This window comes from Neovison vison, chromosome 3 (genome assembly GCF_020171115.1).
Source record: "Neovison vison isolate M4711 chromosome 3, ASM_NN_V1, whole genome shotgun sequence".
Classification (NCBI taxonomy): Eukaryota; Metazoa; Chordata; class Mammalia; order Carnivora; family Mustelidae; genus Neogale; species Neogale vison.
The window spans coordinates 199,379,156-199,397,099 of NC_058093.1; the positions used below are offsets into that span (position 1 = coordinate 199,379,156).

Below are 17,944 nucleotides of genomic sequence, written 5' to 3' on the forward strand. Positions count from 1 at the left end.
AAAGGTGGCTGAGACCCTTGGGGAGTTTACAGTCTAATGAGTCGTTAGAGATGGAAACATGAACGCGAGAGAAACATAAGGGGAGCATTAGTGGTTCTTCCCATGCAGGGCAGACTAGACGGTGCTCATTCACACCGTGGAGGGCAGAAAAACCCCATTCCTCTGAAGGAAGTGGGCGTGGAGGCTGAGATAGGGCGGCGGGAGCAGAGGCTGGCGTGGTGGAGGGCTCTGTGTGGGAAGAGGAGGAGTCACGCTTAGAGTGCCCTGCGGTGGGAGAGAAGAGAAGTCCGTGAGGCTCCCCATGGGGAGGGACCGTGGGAAGGGCGCGAGAGCCGGAGGGTGGGTCAGATCACCGCCGCAGGGGAGCGTGGACTCTACCTTAAGAACAAAGAGAGCACACTTCCAAAGAGCTTCAATCTAGGGGAGAAATGATCTGAATCCCGTCGAGATAAAAAAGATCCTCCTCAACTGTCGTGGGGAGCGGGGACACGGGAGATGGTTTGCGGGCCGTTGTGGCTGTGGGGGGTGGTCACGGACATGGCAAGAAGGTGAGAGGCAGGACACAAGTCGCAAAAGCGGACCCGACGGGGCCCCAGGGATCGGCAGAGGAAGTGAGAAAAGGACGTGAAGCCGGTGCTCACAGACGCCTGGGCCTGGGGGAGAGGGAGGCCAGTGGCCCTGGGCTCCGGAGGGCAGAGGTGGACGTTGTAGGACTAGTTCTCTTCTGTTGCCTGTGCTGTTGTTCGTCCTCTTCTTCTAAAATCTATTTATTTATTTGAGAGAGCAAGTGAGCGGGGGTGGGGGTTGGGTGTGGGGAGCGGAGCAAGGGGACAAGCCGACTCTGTACTGAGTGTGGAGCCCACGCAGGGCTCAATCCATGACCTTGAGATCATGACCTGAGCTGAAATCCGGAATTGGAAGCTTATCCGACCGAGCCACCCAGGTGCCCCGTTATGTGTCTTTCTCATCTGAAGCGACACGGAGGTTATGTTCACTGTGTTAATAAGCTCTGCACATAGACAGTCACTTACCAAGTGAGCCTCGAGTCGAGATTTGGCGAATGTTGGAAGGCACTCTGGCCGGTGTGTGAGCCCTGCTGCAGGCTGTGGGGTGCGGGGGTGGTGGGAAGGGTCCTAGAGGGACATGACAAGGCCCCTGCCCCCGGGGGTGGAGAAGGAGGTCTAGCGGTCAGGCTTCCTAGGGTTGGTCTGGGAGGGAATGCTCCTGACTCCGGAATTTCCGTGTTTTGGGGCTTGGGGAGTTGGTCTTCACAGATGGAGTTTTAGTGGCAGGGCGTGAGCTAAAGTGGAATTCATCTGGCTGGCAGGCCCCTGCCTGCTCGTGGGCTTCCCTGTGTGTGACCTGCATCCTCTGCTCTCCTGTGCAGGACACGGAGGTGCTGAACACGGCCGTCCTCACCGGGAAGGCTGTCTCGGTTCCCGTCAAGGTCGTGGGCATTCAGGAGGACGGCTCCGTGGTGGATGTGCTGGAGGCTGTGGAGTGCAGGTCTGCGGATGAAGACGTCGTGAAGGTACAAGGGACCTTGCCACGGGCCTGCCAGGGATCCAGTCCTCTGGGGGCCTATCCCTCTGTCCCAGGGTCTCCTGGGGCTGAAGCCAGGGTGACCACACTGAGGAGAGGGGACTGACCCCTCTGGAGGGCTCCTGTTTCCCTCCCCAGAGTGGGGACCCCTGGCGTCTTAACAGAAATAATTTTCTTTCCCTCCTTTTGGTTATAGGACAATATTTCCCTAATTTTAGCAATCGTATGTCATCTCAATGTTTGCCAACTTTCTGTGTAAATAATATTATTTACTCAACAGATTTTCTTTCCTTCTGAAGGGAAGGAAAAATTCTTCCTCTACCCTTCATGTGCTTCCAGCTGGACTAAGAGTTAAATTGACACACGACAGATTAACAGGAGAAAAACCCCAAAGTTTTTTGTAGTGTGCGCAGAGGCACAGTAAAAAAATTGAGACCTAAAGACATGACCGTGGCAGGCAATTTCTGTACTTTTAGACAAGGAGACAATGAATCTGGGAGGACTTGATAAGACAACGAAAACTTCCCTTTTGGGGCTCCAATTAGTAAGGAATTCTACCAGACGGGTGCTCTGACCAGCTCACCTGAGGCATACACCTAGTAAGGAATTCTAGAAAGAATGTGGGCTGGGGTAGTAACGTAGTAAAGAGTAACAAGGGATGTTTGTATGCCTGTCTTGTCCTTCTTACCACTTTCTCTAAATTTCCAAGCTCAGCGATGAGGATGTCTCTTTACTTCCTGGTACCCGGAAAGGCATCTTTCACATGGGACATTTCCGGTAGCAGAGGGGAGGGGCCGAGTGTCCTTGCACAGGTTGTCTCTTAAATCTTTTATTTAAAATAACCCATATGTCCCTGTACCCCTTTATAAAGACATTACAGCCCATGGTCTCAGTGTGCTAATTTTTTGTTAATATAAATAAAAATTAAAATAGATTGGCCATTAAAATAAAAATTCCTCCGTGTGCCTCCTAACTTAATTTGAGTACAGGATTAGGTAATCTGGCTATGGGGCGTTTCCTCTGCGTTCTTCATTTTAATTAGCTGTATTTAGGACTCCAAATTCAGCCAGGAATCAGCCCACGGATTATTTCATGTTCTTTGCAGGGGTCTGTGTGAACTTCCTAATTTAGAGTTTCTGCCTGTTTTTTCTTGGCACACTGGTTGGCCATTTCTTTTTGCAACAGACCCTCATGGAGAAAGGAATTGAAGCTTCAGAGCTCTGCTTTCTCTCTCAGGTTGCTAAGGGAGGCCCCCAGGCCCATCCATTCATTCTAGAAGAATAAGGCAGTAGGTTCTGTCTCCCTTCAATGCCACAGTTTCCTGTTGAGAGGGGGAATGAAACTGGTCCCAGGCTGAAGAACTTGGTGGTAGACAGAAAAGCCTCTAGGGTTCTCCTTGTGGTGGAAAAGATTTGGGAAGGGGCTGATTTCTTCTTGTGGTGACCCTACAGGAGGCTGCGCCTTAAGCCAGAGAGATGGTTTTGATAAAGAAGACTTGATGTGTCTGTGAGGCTTAATTAAAAAAAAAAAAAAAAAAAAGTTAATCCTTAGGAAACCCAAGTTTGGCACAGCCTGCTTCCTGGGCTTGGAATGCTAGTTCTCACTGGAGACAGGAGGGGGATTGGCTTCAAAGCATACACAAGCCTTGCCCTGGGGCTCCTGGCGGGCCTTGTACTCTGTGGGCAGGTCGGATTAAACAAATCTAAAGCCTGCTGTATTCAGAGTTTAGGAAGATCAGAGCCAAGTCATACAAGCTCCTCCTCACGGAAGGAGAAATAGTGATGGTGCATCGTCCTTGATTGCCTTTGACACTGCACATTATTTACTGTCCCCGTGTCACTCCAGAGGGAGATACCGGGGTGGCATATGGAGATGGCATCTGGAGGATGGCGGCCAGCCCAAGTGTCCTACTCCCGCAGCCCCCTACACCTGTGCTCCCTCCTGAGAGCCTGGGGGAGCCCCCAGGGCAGAGAGCTCTGTCTTCCAGTACTGCCTTAGACTTGCTCATTTCCCCTGCACAGAAGTAAACTAGAAACAGTCTCTGCCCAGCCTGATAGATACTTTGCTTTGGAAAACAATAGTTTTGGTGTCTTTTTGTTTCTGTTTTTGTTTTTTACTTAATGGTCACTTTTGTGGCCTCACAAAGATGGAGCTTTCTTTGAGCAAACTAGGACCTGATCTTCAGATTAACAAACTGGAGTGAGCAGACCATCAAGCTTGGAGCTGCTTCTCTGACTGTTCTAAGGGAGCCCAGGCTCTGTTGCGAATCCTGGGGTCCAAGTCCATTGGGTCTGTGTTAATTAATTGGCTGTGGTGCGTTTGTCCTGGGTTTAGTGTCAATATTTGTAGTAAATGTCGCCTCTACGCTGAGACAAACAGCATTACCCTCGGCATCCTCCAGGGCCATTCCCAACCTGGGGGGGTGGGCATTTGTTAGCACCCCATAGGGAGACCATCCCCTTAACCTGCACAGTTGTCATTCCGTCACTCCTTCACGGTTGCAGAGAACACTGTGTGTCCCCCGGGGAGAATCTTGCAGGGTTCCACAAAGATCTTTGTGCCCTGGAAGTTCTGTGTACTGGGACTGTGGTTTAGGTTAGGGAATAAGTATGAGGAAGCAGGAAGTAGGAAGATGTTCGTAGGAAGTTGGAAGTAGGAGGTAGGAAGATAAGTAGGAAGATGTAAATTGTAAATGGATTGGCTTCTTTAATTTGGGATTGAACGACTTGGGAGGGGGTACAGAATCTGAGGACATAGATGATTTCAAAAGGCTGGAAGCTTGGTCTAATCTGGCAAGATTGGGAAGAATAAATTTTAAGTTTTAACTTCTATGTAAAAAAACACACACAGTAAAGGATGCATCTTAATCGTTGTATGTGTGTGTGTGTGTCTATCATTTAATTTTTTGCCACCCTGTAAAAATTGTCAAATTCACATAGAAATCTGGATTTCCAGCTTCTTGTGAAAATCACAAGGTCAGGTTGCTTCCAGGGACCCTCACAGGGAGCTGCCTGGAGGACACCTCTGTGCGTCATGCCTGGGTCCCCGAATCGCCGCAGTCCCCACCACTCCCTTCCGATCCCCCTCGGAGGCTCGTGGGGCATCTGTCCCTTCTCGTTGCACTGCTGCTGATGGTTTTCTGATAGTAGATTTCAGAGGAAAGAGAGGCATGTCTTGTAACTTGGCTTCTGTTAAAAATCAGCAACAAATGACAGCTCTCAGTCACCCGGGCCGAGAATTCTGTGTCTTTCTAGGCACGGGAGCAACCCTGGAAATTGGAGTGTTTTCTGCTCACAGTCGTCTGGGGGGCAGAAGGTCTTTGACATCGGTCACAGAGACGTGTGAGGTTCAGGACGTGTGAGGGTGCAGCCTGGGGATGAGAAGGAAAGTCCCAGGGGTGAGATGAAGAGGGGGAGACAGGACAGCTCTCTGTAAGCCCTCCAGGGGCCATCGTTCAGGAGATAGTAGATTCAGCTACTTAAATCCCCAGAGTGGAAATTAAAAGGGAGCTGCTCTAGCTCACTATAAAGAAAGAGAACATGTATGTTTAGTGAATCCCTTTGGTTCAGATTTCCGAAGGTCAACACAGACTCAAACCCTGACTCCGCCTCCCTCTCTGTTGGACCTTGGACAAATCGCTTCCCCTCTCTGAGCCCCATTTGTTGTCTATAAAACAGGGATGATAATGACACAGTGTGGAACCTTCCACAGGGAAAGTCAGCATATGCCCAGAGGCAGAAGTACCAGTAATCAAAGGAGTCCTTGAAAATCCCTGAGAGGACACCTGGCTTCAAGAAATGCAAAACACAGTTGATATTTAAAAAAAAAAAAAAAAAAATTGTCTCCTTGCATTCAAGCTGTGGCCAGATCTCCTGGGGCTTCGTCGGGCAAGGCCAGTTTGGAAGGGAGAGCTTGGGGTATCACCGTTAGACTGAAACAGAGTTGGTGGTGGGACATGTGCCCGTCTTTTATCCCTCTCCCTTGCAGCTTCCACTGGAAGTGTCCTCCGACGCAGCCTCCAGTCATTTCAAGCACATGTCATTGAATATTTGCTTGTCAAACCTACATGTGATGGAGTCCCACGATGGAGCTTTGGGGATAATAAATAAATAAGCTTCTATCTGAAGGAAGTCACTTGGCACTGGATCTGTAACAGATCAATACACCTTCCTATCTGTGTATTTCTGCATATCTTCATATCTATGTATGAATACCCATTCATATCTGTATATTTTAACCCCGACATGATTGCAAGTCTACAGAGTCTATGGCTTTGTCTTACTAGCAATGCTCTCCCCAGTCCTAAGCAGAATCTAGAACATGGTGGGGGCTCAGTGAGTATTTGTGGACTCTACCAATGAATGACGCATGAATGCTAGAGCTTCCCAGAGAGGACAGGCCAAGAGTGGTTACTGGATCCTCGTCGGAACACCTCCAGTGATGTCCTATTACTGGAAGCCTTCAAAGAAGGGGGTAGGGGGGCATGGCATTAAAGACCTGGCTCCAGCACTATGACCCAAGCTGCTTCTGTTCTCCTGGGGGCAGTTCTTGTTCCACAAATACTTAACTGATGATGGACGTGTGGGGGCAACGAATCAGGTGCTCTGGGAGCCGCAGAGGTAGAACAGTATGAATTCTGTTGTTGGGAACTGACAGCTGAGCTAATGCGAATTCACAGTCAACATTGGTTGAGAACATAGTAGGTGACAGGTGCTATTTTAATGAGGATGTTAGAAATACGGGACCGTCTTGTCTTCACAACAAGACTTCAAGGAGGTGATCCTACTATTGCTAAGTTTGTACACGAGGAGCGGGCATGTAGACAGGTGAGTAAGTCCCTGGGGCAGTGCATGTGGGGACAGAGTTCCCAGGCAGTGGCCCCTGGTCATCTGGAAGGGTCTTCCTCTGACCCCCCATGACCAGGAGCAGAGCCTCATTCTGGGGCTTTCTGATCCAGAAATCTGGGATGTTTGTCAAAGACTTTTGTTTTCCTCCTCATCACCTGGAAGGTGGTGTATTAGTTTCCACTTGCTGCTGTAACAAACTGCTGTGAACCTTGTAGCTTAAAGCACTTTTGTTATCTTACTGTACGGGTCAGGAGTCTAGAGTGGGTCCTTGGGGCTGCATTCCTGTCTCCTTGCGTTTTCCAGCTTCTAGAGGCCCCTGCATTGCTGGCTGTGGACGCTCCCCCATCTCCGGTCAGCACTGTAGCCTCTTTCTACCCTGCTCTCCCGCTCACTCTCCCTCTCTGCCTCTGGTTCTATTTATCCTGTTTCCGACTCTACCCTCTTGCCTCTCTTTACCAAGGACCCTGGTGATTACATTAGGCCCACCCAGATGACTCAGGCTAATCCTTTCATCTCAAATCCTTAAATGAATTAACTTTTTCCTGTGTGTGTGTGTGTGTGTTTTCTAGAGCAGCCATAATAAGTTTCCTCAAACTCAGTAGCTTAGAGCAACGTACATTTATTTTCTCCCAGATCTGGAGGCCAGAAGTCTGAAATCAAGGTATTGGCAGGAGTCCACTCCCTCGAGAAGCTCTAGGGGAGGATCCCTCCTGCCTCTTCCCAGCTTCTCGTGGCTCCCGTGTCCTTGGCCTTGTGGCTGTGTCCCTTCTCCGGTCTCTGCCTCCGTCTTCACTGCCTTTGCATCACCATATGGCCTTCTTCTTTTATAAGGGTGCTGGTCAGTGGAGTGAGGAGCCACCTTAACTCAGAATGATCTTACCTCGGGATCCTTCATTGCATCTTCAAACACCCGTTGCCTGATAAGGTCATGTTCCCAGGTAGCAGGGGCTACTAGAACTTGGACAGAGCACTTCAGGGCCACAGGTTACCCCCCTACAAAGGTATCACTGTAAGGTATCACATTCCCAGGTGTTGGGGAGGAGGGCATAGATATCTTGGGGAATGGTCTTTACGCCCCCCCCCTAACATATTTTCTTGTCTTTGCTAAGTTTCTTTAAAGGTCTTCAGAGGAAGGGAAAAAAATGCAATTTCCATGTTGTAATTATGATTGAATCCCTGACTGTCTATCCTTCTGACTCAGTGATGGCCTCATGTTCTCATGTGTCGCTAATTGCACTGTTTGTCAGAGAAGTCCTGTTTCTGGAACCACAGCAGCCAGCCACACCTCAGTCAGTGGGGGAGGAACTCCTCTACGCGCGGAGAGAAATAAATGTAAGCCCATGCTGGTCTTGAAGATGGTGCCCTCCATCTTTTGGCTGCCATAATTAAGTTCCCAGCCTCCCGGTGTTGGCTGGACTTGTGATAATGAGATGCTAAAGACCTCATAAAAGGGCTTTAACATTTTAAAGCCTTCTCTACCCCAGGGAAGGATCTTGTTTCCAGAGTTTGTCTGAGAAGGGTAAGGGAAGGCGGTGGAAGTGGGTAAAAAAATGCAGAGTTTTCTGCTACTTGCTGAGCAATGTGTGGGGAGCTGGTCACCAAGAGAACCCAGTGTCCCCTGTGGAGGACACCAACTTTGATGGAGAAGCTCCTTTTCTGGGTTTGGCAGCACCTACAAAAGGCCATGTGAGCCCATTTTCTCCGAGGTGGTTGGATTTGTAGAGTGGATACGCTGGAAGGTTGGTGTGCCCTGAACATGGTCCTTGGAGAAACACTTTGGAGCTGGTGTCACTGGAGGGACTTGGACAGGTGTGGTAGGTAGTGGCTAATGGGTCAGTAGTGTTGACATCCTGTACTCATGGGTTTTGTTTTGTCTTGTTTTCATTTGGTTTCACGTCACAGAAACCCAAATCCACTGTCTTAAGCCAACAAAGGGGCAGTGTATTGAGTTGTGCAAATAAAAGGGCAGGGGTGGCTTCAGGCAAAGTTGGATCCAGGGGCTCATCTGGACTTGGTCTCTCTCCTCAGATTCTGCCTTCCTCTCTGGAGTTCTGCACATCTTTCTGTGCTCATGCTGTTTCCTGTGCCCAGCTCCCCTCCCCTGTCCCCTGCACCTCTGGACATCCCGCTGTCCTCTGGTTTTTGCTCAGGACCCCCCACTCCATGCATCATCTCATTCCTGCCTTTATGTACCCCACGGGTCCCCCCCTCCATGGGTCCCCAGGTGGATACATGTATTAGGGACTTGTCTCATAGCCCATCCTTGTGCATGGTGGTACGTCTGCCGCTTGAGGGCAGGGTCCATGTCCCATGGGGGTCCTGTTCCCAGGGTCTATCCGAGTGGACAGTCACAGCCACACAGGCTAACACACCCAGCGACACCGTGCCAGACTCCGTTCTGCTTGTTTCAGACACAGCGCAGTGATCCACCCACACGGCCCCACGTGGTGGGCGTGAGTGTCACCGTGTTGTACGGCTCAGGAACCCGAGTCATTGTGCTCAGTGTGTTTTGAGTAAGCATTAGTCCACCGCCTGTCCAAGTTCATCACACCAAAAAGTGGACAAGCCGTTCCTCTATTTCCTCGCTTCTTTTGTAGACAGACGTTATAAAGACAGATGTTTCTGGAAACCCAGATGTTTGTGTAAGAGTGTTGACTTTTACATGGTGGCAAGTCCTTCATTTGGAAGATCTCTGCAGAGCACATCTGGCCTGGGGCTGCTGGTCTGACCTTCCCGCCCTGGGAAGCAGGACAGGAAAGGGAAGACTCTTCTACGTGGCAGATGGGGGTGGGACTGGGGGGCGTGGTCAGGACCCCACAGGTGTCGATGAAGAGGCCTTCACGAGGCTCTCTGCACTGACTTCTTGAGAAAGGTCCTTGTCGGGGCTGGGCTATGACAGGCTTCCAAGAAGCTCTCAGACTGATCCTAATTTTATGTAGAAGGAGACAGAGAGAAATCCAAAGGAGGCTTAAGGCGATTTCTTTCTCTCTCAGCAATGCCTGGCAAAAATTCCTACAGAGAACACTGCTATTCTATTTCTGGGCATGAATTTCCTTCCCTTTGCCCACCACCAGGAGCCAGGCAGCTAAGAATAAGTTATCAGGCAGCTTGGCTGTTATTGCCCGATTTTGTCCTCCTCTATGCCCAAGATTAGGACTTTTATTGTTCCTTCCTAATTGGGGACGGGGCATGCATTTCCTGTTGGCCGGGGGATGGGCAGGGCGGCCTTCCCAGCACTTTCTTCCAGTCAGCACCACTGTGATTTCAATATGAATCAGCTCTTTTCTTTTCTGTCTCTGGCATCTCCAATTAAGAGCTGCCATTCTGGAATTGTTTCTGCGTAATGCAGAGAGATCTTGGAATGAGCCAGAGGGGGCCTGGAGCCCCCTGCCTGGCTCCCTCGGTCAGCACGGCCATGTGCTCCTGCCCTCCTCTCCCGGTGCCTCCTGTGTGCTCTTCTCCACCCTGCCCTGCTCAGGTGCAAGGTCAGGGGGTGGGTGCTGGAGTCTTGGGCCTGTGAATGAGTCTCGGATATCAGGCAGGGCCTGGGCCTCCTGGGGACATCTTTATTTTGTGTTCAGTAGGAGGGAAAGGGACCCTCGTTGATGTTGTGGTGCTTGGCTCACAATTTAAACTCTTGCCTGGCGGCCCTGGTGGGGAGCAGAGCGTATCAGCTCCCTAATCAGATTCACTGGGTTTCCCGAAGAACTCCAATAATTTGCACAAACTTTAGTAGTTAACGGGGTCACTTACCCAAAGCGGGACGCACAGGTGTGAGTGGATTTAGGTACGAAGGCAAAGTGTGGAGGACGCTATCACACGTGACCATTTTTCTAACCTCTTTTGGTGGTATAAGGGATAGACAGCAAACCGCAGATGTTTAAAGCATACAAATTTGACGTTCCAAGTCCTATCGCCAGACTCAAGAGAGTGAACATATCCTCAAGCCCCGAACTTTCTTCATGCCCCTTTGTAATGTGTAATGGGCCGCTCCTGTCCAGCTCTCCAGTCGTCCCCAGGCAAACGCTCACCTTTTCTCCATCCCTTAAGAAGGATCGTCATTTTCTGGAGTTTTGTAGAGATGGGATTGTAGAGAGTGCGTTCCTTCCTGTGTCTGGCATCCCACACCCACACCCACACAGTGAATCTGAGAGTCACGCATGCTGTTGTGTATCAGTAGCCCCTCCCTCTAACTGCCGAGTGGCAGCCGCCGTACGGCCATACCACAGATCCTGCATCCGTTGATGGGCACTCGGCTTGTTCCTAGTGCTCGGCTGTCACCACTCTTGCTGCTGTGAACATTCATATAAGGGTTTTGTCTGGACGTAAGCTTTTGGATTAGAAAAAATGGAATCATTTGGTAAGTGTACGATATAACCTTTTAAGAACCTGCCAGATGGTTTCTAAAGTGGTTGGGCCATTTTACGCTCCTGTCGTCAGAGCGCTAGTTCCTCCATAGCCTTGTCAGCACTTGGAACGCTCAGACTTCTTAGTTTTAGCCCGGCCACTGGGTAAGTGCGCGTATGCCATTTTCGTTTTGACTTTTCCTTCTTTATAGATGAGCGATGTCGGACAGTTTTCATGTGACATCTGCCATCCACCGATCTTTGGTGAAATGGCTATTCCGATCTTTTGCCCGTTTTTCTTATCGGCTTGTTTGCTGTATATTATTAAATGTTGAGAATTCTTCCTCTGGTTACAGGTCCTTTATCCATTATGGAATCTAAAAGTCTTTTCTTCTAGTCTGTGGTTTGCCTTTTTCGTAACCACTTGGCTCTTTTTTCTATTTTTTACAAATAGGGTCTTTGGAAGAGTGTAAGTTTTTTGTTTTGACAATGACCAATTTATCTGTTTTTTGGGTTATTTTTTGTCTTTTTTTTTTCCTTTTGCAGATTATACTTTTGCTGTTGTATCTAAGAAATAATTGCCTAGCCCAAGTTCATAAAGATATTTCTCATATGTTTTCTTCTCAAAGTTTTATAGTTTTAATTCTTATATTTAGGTTTATTTTGAGTTAATTTCTGTGCATCACGGGAGCTAAGTACATCAATTCATCTGTTTTGCATATGGCCATCCAGTTGTTCCGACACCATTTGGGAAAAGACTGTTCTTTCCCTAGTGAATTGTCTTAGCGTCCCTTTTCAAAAAGAAATTGATCATATATGTAAGATTTAATTTATGCATTCTCAGTTCTATTCCAATGAACTCTAAGTCTCTCCTTAGGATGGTACCACATTCTGCTGATCACCGTTGCTCTGTGGTGAGTTCTGTAACTACGATTAGTGAACCCTCAAGCTCTTGTTATTTGTGTGTGTGTGTGTGTGTGTGTGTGTGTGTGTGTGTGTGTGATTGTTTTGTCTCTGCTGGGTCCCTTAACTTTCCATATGCGTTTCTGGATTGGTTTGTCAGTCGCTACTGAAAGACCAGTTGGAATTTGGGGATTCTGATCAGTTTCTCACTAAATCTGTAGATTGATTTGGGTAGTATCACCATCTTAACGTTATGTCTTCTGACCATGGGTGTGGGATCGCTTCCCATTCGCGTGGCCTTTAATTTCTCATGACAATACTTTAAATCTTCAGAGTGTAAGTTTTGCACTTCTTTTTTTTGTATGTTTGTCCCTAAGTATCATATTCTTTCCGTGCTATTGTGAATGGGATCGTTTAGTGGTTTTTATTTTCAAATTGTTCCCTGCTGGTGTGGAGACACTTATTTGGTTTTTGCATATTGACCCCGTATCTTGTGATTTTGCTGGGTTTGTTTATTCGTGTTAACCCTTTTTAAGTGGATTTCTTAGGATTTGCTATATACCAGATTGTGTCCCCTATAAAGAACAATAGTTCATTTCTTCCTTTCCAATCTGAAAGTCTCTTATTTCACTTTCTTGCCTAATTGCCTTGGCTAGAATCTCAGTAGAATGTTGAGTAGAAGGGCACTCGGGTGGCCGTCGGTTAAGCATCTGAGTCTTGATTTTGGCTCAGGGTCCTAGGATCGAGCCTCATGTTGAGCTATTGGACTCAGTGGGGGGTCTCCCCCTAATCGTGCATTCTCTTCCCCTCTCTCTCTCCCTCAAATAAATAAATCTTTAAAAAATGTTGAATCGAAGTAGTGAGCATACACGTTTTTGTCATTTCTCTGATCTCTGGGAGAAAGCACTTTGTCTCCATTAGGTAAAATGTTAGCTGTGTGTTTTTTTCTTTTCTTTCCTTCTTTCTTTCTTTCTTTTTTTTTTTTTTGGTCTTTTATCATGTTGTGGAATTCCCTTCTATTCCTAGTTTGTTGAGTGTTTCAATGCTTTTTTTGTGTCTATTGAGCCGATCACATGGTTCTGCCCTCCTAGTGATACAGTGTTCTGAAGCTATTTCTGTGGAAGAAGAAAGTTTTGGAATATCTTGGAACTCCCAGAGCTTCATAGGTTGGGAGATAAGAGCATTCTGGGCCACCTCTGTTGGGTTTTTGTTGTTGTGTTTAAATAGAGGTTTGTAAATTCATGCTGCTCAGTTTCTCAACTCCAAAACAGATGGCAAAAGTTGCAGCCACACAACATTGTCTTAGACTCAGGAGTAAGCTCATTGCCCGTCCGTGCCTTATGAAATCAGTCTCAAGCAGAGTGGGTAGAGGGAGGCTTCTAGTTTGAAGCGTTTGTCATATAAACATAAGCCACGTTTAGTGATGGACTTTCTAGAATGCCAGCTCTCTGGGGTGCAGATACTAATCAGGGCAGGGAACATGATCTGATTTGGCTCCCCCTGGCTAAGGAATGTCCAGTCCCCTTGGCCCTGAGCTTGATTTTAGAAGCAGAAGCCCCTGATGTTCCCTGACATCTGTTTGGGCAGGGATACGTAGGCTGGTTTTGTGTGTATCCTACATGGTGATGTGAATCTAGGTATGAAAGTGTTTTTCCCAACACAACAAGGGTTTGGGTCATTAGTCCTGGCACATCCCTCCTGGCCCCTGGTGTTTGCACACAGCCTGAGAGGGGCATCTCAGACGAGGGAGCTGGGCCAAGTTCCATCACGTCATCTTCTGTGGTAGCTTCTTACTCTGCTAAATTTGTGTGCTTTTTGTTGAATTTGTTTGCTTTTTTGTTAAATTTGTTTGCTTTTTTCTGTCTTGATGTAACACGGCTGGTAAGCAGGGTGGAGGAGGGAAGATCAGAGATCGGGAGCCAGGTCAGGGCGCGTGCCCGCACGAGCTGTATGTACATAAACAACAGACACACTCGTCTTCACACCTTCTGGGTTGGCGGCCCCGGGAGCGTAGGGCATTTTGCGCCTGATCCCCTTCCAGCCAGAACAGCCTCTGCGCACAGTGGGCCCTCAGCAAGCATCAGCTGAACGTATGAACTTCAAAAACGTCGAAAAACAATATCCCAAAGAAACAAATATCACTAGGTGGTCAGTCCCTCGAACCTCACATCTGGTTTGAGAGAAGAAATGGCTGGGATCTCGGAGCTGTGTCTGGCCCGGCGCGGCCACGCTGGGTGAGCACAGCTCATCGGGGAATTAGGCTGCCTGCTCAGGCTTTTCACTGTTTAATCTGAGACTGGATTTGTGTCGGAGAACACCTCAAGGGTAGCTCCCATTCTCCAGATCCTTCTCGGGGAGTTGTGGGTCTGGGCCCCAGCGCAAGGGCTCCAATCTGCGTGTTTCCGCTATGGCCAAGTCTGGACCTTCCTCAGTGAGTTAACGGTGACCGTGCAAGAAGTTTTGTGATGGTTATCTGGGAGAGAAAGATGGGCTCCCTGTTCTTCATCCCAGCCCCAGTACCCCCCCGTGGTCTGGGGAGCTCATTCACAGCAATCATCAGCCATCAGCAGGAGCAGAGTGAGGGGTGCCTTCCCTTGGGGCCGAAGGACCCCGTGTGGGCTGGTCTTTCCCTACAGACCACGTCTTCCCACTCACGTCCCTTCCACATGCACGGCCCGAGCAAACGCTACTGCGGGACACTGCTTTGGGCATCAGGGGTGGAGGGTGTGATGATGTGTTGGTTTCTTGGTTCATTCATCTGTCCTCATCCCCAGGCTGCCAGCTCCACAGGGGGTGGGACCTGGCTGATGTCGCTTGTGCTGCCTCCCCATCACCCAGCACCGAGCTTGGCCCTACAGAGCAGGTGCTCTCTGAGCGCACGGCGGATGCAGGCTCATGGGGCAAGGGGCTCCCTGGTGCCGGAGATGATGCCGCCATTCGTGGGCTAGGGCAAGCTTGGGGTCTGGTGGGCCTGGGTTCTAATCCTACCCCAGCTGTCACTCTGGGGAATCTTGGGTAATCTGCTGTTCCAAACGAGCCTAAGAGGCCGAATTTTGTGTATGCCGATAGCTAGCATTTATCAGGCGCTTCTTAGGCGTCGACGTACGAGCTCTTCCCGTGTGTGAATTCATGGGGGTTCTCCCCTCCCTGGATGATCTGAAGTCGACTCGTGTGAAGCATATCCTGAGATGAAGGTAATGGTCTCCCAGTGACACAAATGTGCCCTCGTTTTCTCTTAAACATTTCAAGTATCTGTAGAGAAATTCACTCATGTCAGGAGCCAATGGACATAAAAAGAAGCACCACAAAGAAGGGCTAGAACGCCTCTTCCAGCCGAGAGTTACAGGGACCCACGCGGCGGGACACAGGGACCCACGCGACGGGACAGCCATAGATGAAAGGAGTCCCCTGAGAAGCTCACCGATTTCCCCCAAGGATGCAGAAAGTTAGCACGAGCAGTTTGCCAGCGTTCTGTGGATGTGTATGGCTAGGTCAGGATGGACTTTCGGAGAGTAACACTGCCTTTTGCAGCTCCTGGAAGTATAAATTCTGTCTCAGCTGAAAACAAAGGAACAGGATTTCTCAGGTGGAGGGAATGGCTCATTCAGCTGTCTGTTACACAAATGGACCCTTATCCCTTCCGTTTGCAAGGAGGATGGGTTTCATTTATAGTCACACAGTCAATTTATTCATTTTTTACTGATTACATCTTCTAAACAGCTCTTGGATTAATTTGCCATGGAGACATCTAAAGCTGAACCTGAAATGCTAAAAGAAAATCTCAGATTTTAAGCTCTTCTGTTCACTTCCGTTCCTCCTACGGCATTGGGGTAGCGTTCCACAAGCCCCCAACCCAAATGTGCTGTATGTACTTGACCACTTCTAAACCTCAGCATAACAGCCTCTTTTTAAAAATTAAAGACCTCAGCCCCAAGCGATTGCCCTAATAAAGTCATCCCTTCATGCTCTGGACAGCGGAGCACTTTCCGTCATCAAGGGTTTCAAGCGTATCTTTCCCCAGGGCATATGTTCCCAAGAGGAGAGAGAGGCATGTATCAACGAGTTCCTGACACCCTTGGTGTCTAACATTTAATAAATAGTTGGGTTACACTCCAGCTCCTTCTCTGTTGAGCACAGCTTTGCACAGAGAAGTAGACGGCCCTGTGTGGAGACAGCCTGTTTATTAGAAGGTCACGCCTCTGGATGGCTGGTTTCTCATGTGCCGTCCTGGACAGCCTCTTTGAGTGACAGAACACTACTAGGAATCTTGCAGGACTTACCAGCTCTGATTCTAGAGCTTGCACTTGGCCCTGGTTCAGGCTGAATGGCCTTTCTCAAGTGCACTGGGCAAATGAACTTTGGTTTCATAAATATTATGTAAATAATACAGAATAAGAAAAACCTGTGCAGAGATGCCACTTCCTACCCTTGCCCACGTGGACATCACTCATCAATTCCGGCACTCCTTCTGGCGAGAGCCCAGATTCCTCCCCAAGACAGAGCTCCCTAGAGCAGCCACTGTGAGCAGACCCGCACTGGCAAGCAAGACAGACCTGTTTCCTATTTCTGGTAGAGTCTGTGGAGCTGAGAAAGGGATTAGTAAGCACTGAAGCGTGTGGTCTATTGAAGCCACGCACGGGCCTCAAAATTCAATGTGTCGCGTGGAAAGCGAAACAAAATCAGAACTTTCTGTGCTGCACCACTGACATCCCGTCCTATTCTGTGGACCCCTGAACAACCCCGGGGGAGGGGCACCAAGCCCCCCACTTCCTGCACAGTAGAATTCTGACTCCTAAAATAGTCTGCTATTGACGGGAAGCCTCACTGATAGCATAAGAGTCAATGAATGCATATTTTGTATGTTCTGTGTATTCTACGCTGTATTTTCACAGTAAAGTACGCCCCAGGAAGTAAGATGTTGTTAAGAAAATCATAAGAGAAAATACATTCACACGACATACTGTATTTATGGGGGAAAGCCACCTGTAGGCGGTTCCACACAGTTCAGACCTCTATCGTTCAAGGGTCAGCTGTCTATCCGGATGTCCTTAGGCCAGAGGCCATGAAACAGTAGGCTCTGAGGCAGACACAGCCCTCAAGACCTCTGTTTGGCCAGGAAAGTACTTTGTAAAATGTATATGCTTAGATGCCAACATTCAAAAAACTAGTCAGTTTTACCAAAACCCTGGATTTCCCATTTCCCTCGCGAAGTTGGATCTCTGGCAACCCCAGGGTTCTCGTGTGGCAGGGGTAGGCCGCGGAGGAGAACTGTCCTGTTTGCCTCGGGTTTGGGGTCTCCCTTGAGTTTGCCACAGTCCCCAACAGCAGACGACCTCTTCCTCGTTTGGGTCACCGCACCCCCCACGTCCGGGAGGGGGTTTGGTTATTGAGCCAACACCCTGCTGCTGCATCCCAGGCCAATCGTGGGGGTAACGTACGGTCTACCTGCATGGGAACTGAGATCTACGAGAAATGCATTAGGCCAGTTAGCTGTATTAGTGAGAAATAGTAAGTAGACCAGGTGCGATCACCTTTACGTGCCCTGGATGTTAAGTGGGGGCTCCACAAAGCTGAGTCATTTCATGAACTGCTTTAATTTCACCATGGGGCTACTTCTCGGGCTGGCCGGAGCAGAGTTTTGATACCCAGAATGTCACGTAGCTCAGGCCAGGCTGGGACAGACACAGAGGCCATTGGGGAACGTCTGGGGACTCCGCACTGCAAGGCACTGCTTGCTAAACCCTGTGACTGAGAGCCAGGCTGGGCTCCCAGGAGCTGGTCACCAGAGTACGACTCGGGACGCCCAGCCCTCTCCTGGCAGCCACAAGCGCATCTGGTCTCGGCTGGCGCTTCCCAGCTCGGACCTTGCACAACCCTGTCTTGTACATTTCGCTCCTCCAGCTACTGGAGGCTAAGACCCTCTTCTGCATTTATGTTTCCCCTTTACCTGGAGTCTCAGAGATAAAATCTCTCAGCTGCCAGTTTGTCCACCCAGGGTTCATAATTCAGTGTTTTTTTTTTGCTAGAAAAGTTTCTCTCCAAGAGAAATTCTCCTAAGTAAGTGCTTTCAAAATAAGTTTGGAAAGCATGAGCCCTCTCGTTCCCCTGAGAATATGCTTATCCTGCCAAAATGCTCTTCTTTTATGGGACTAATTGATGTGCAAGCCCCGAACACCTAAGCTTGTGACTCTGGTATCCGGGCCAGTGGCAGCTAATTACCGGTGTCTCTCTCCAGCAGGCTCCGGGAGTGCGGTCGGCGCGGGCACGGGAGGCTGGGCAGGGCCATATGCTGGGCTTTCACCCGAT

The 17,944-nt window shown here is 49.0% G+C and overlaps 1 protein-coding gene across 1 annotated transcript in view; it reads left to right on the forward strand.

Annotated features, from left to right (window-relative positions):
- Nucleotides 1–17,944, forward strand: part of TMEM132B (transmembrane protein 132B) — a 94,934-nt gene that overhangs the window by 52,456 nt on the left and 24,534 nt on the right. Inside the window, exon 3 of the mRNA XM_044243538.1 lies at nt 1,388–1,531. Coding sequence (XP_044099473.1) covers nt 1,388–1,531 — 144 coding nt within the window. The remainder of the gene's footprint in view (nt 1–1,387; nt 1,532–17,944) is intronic.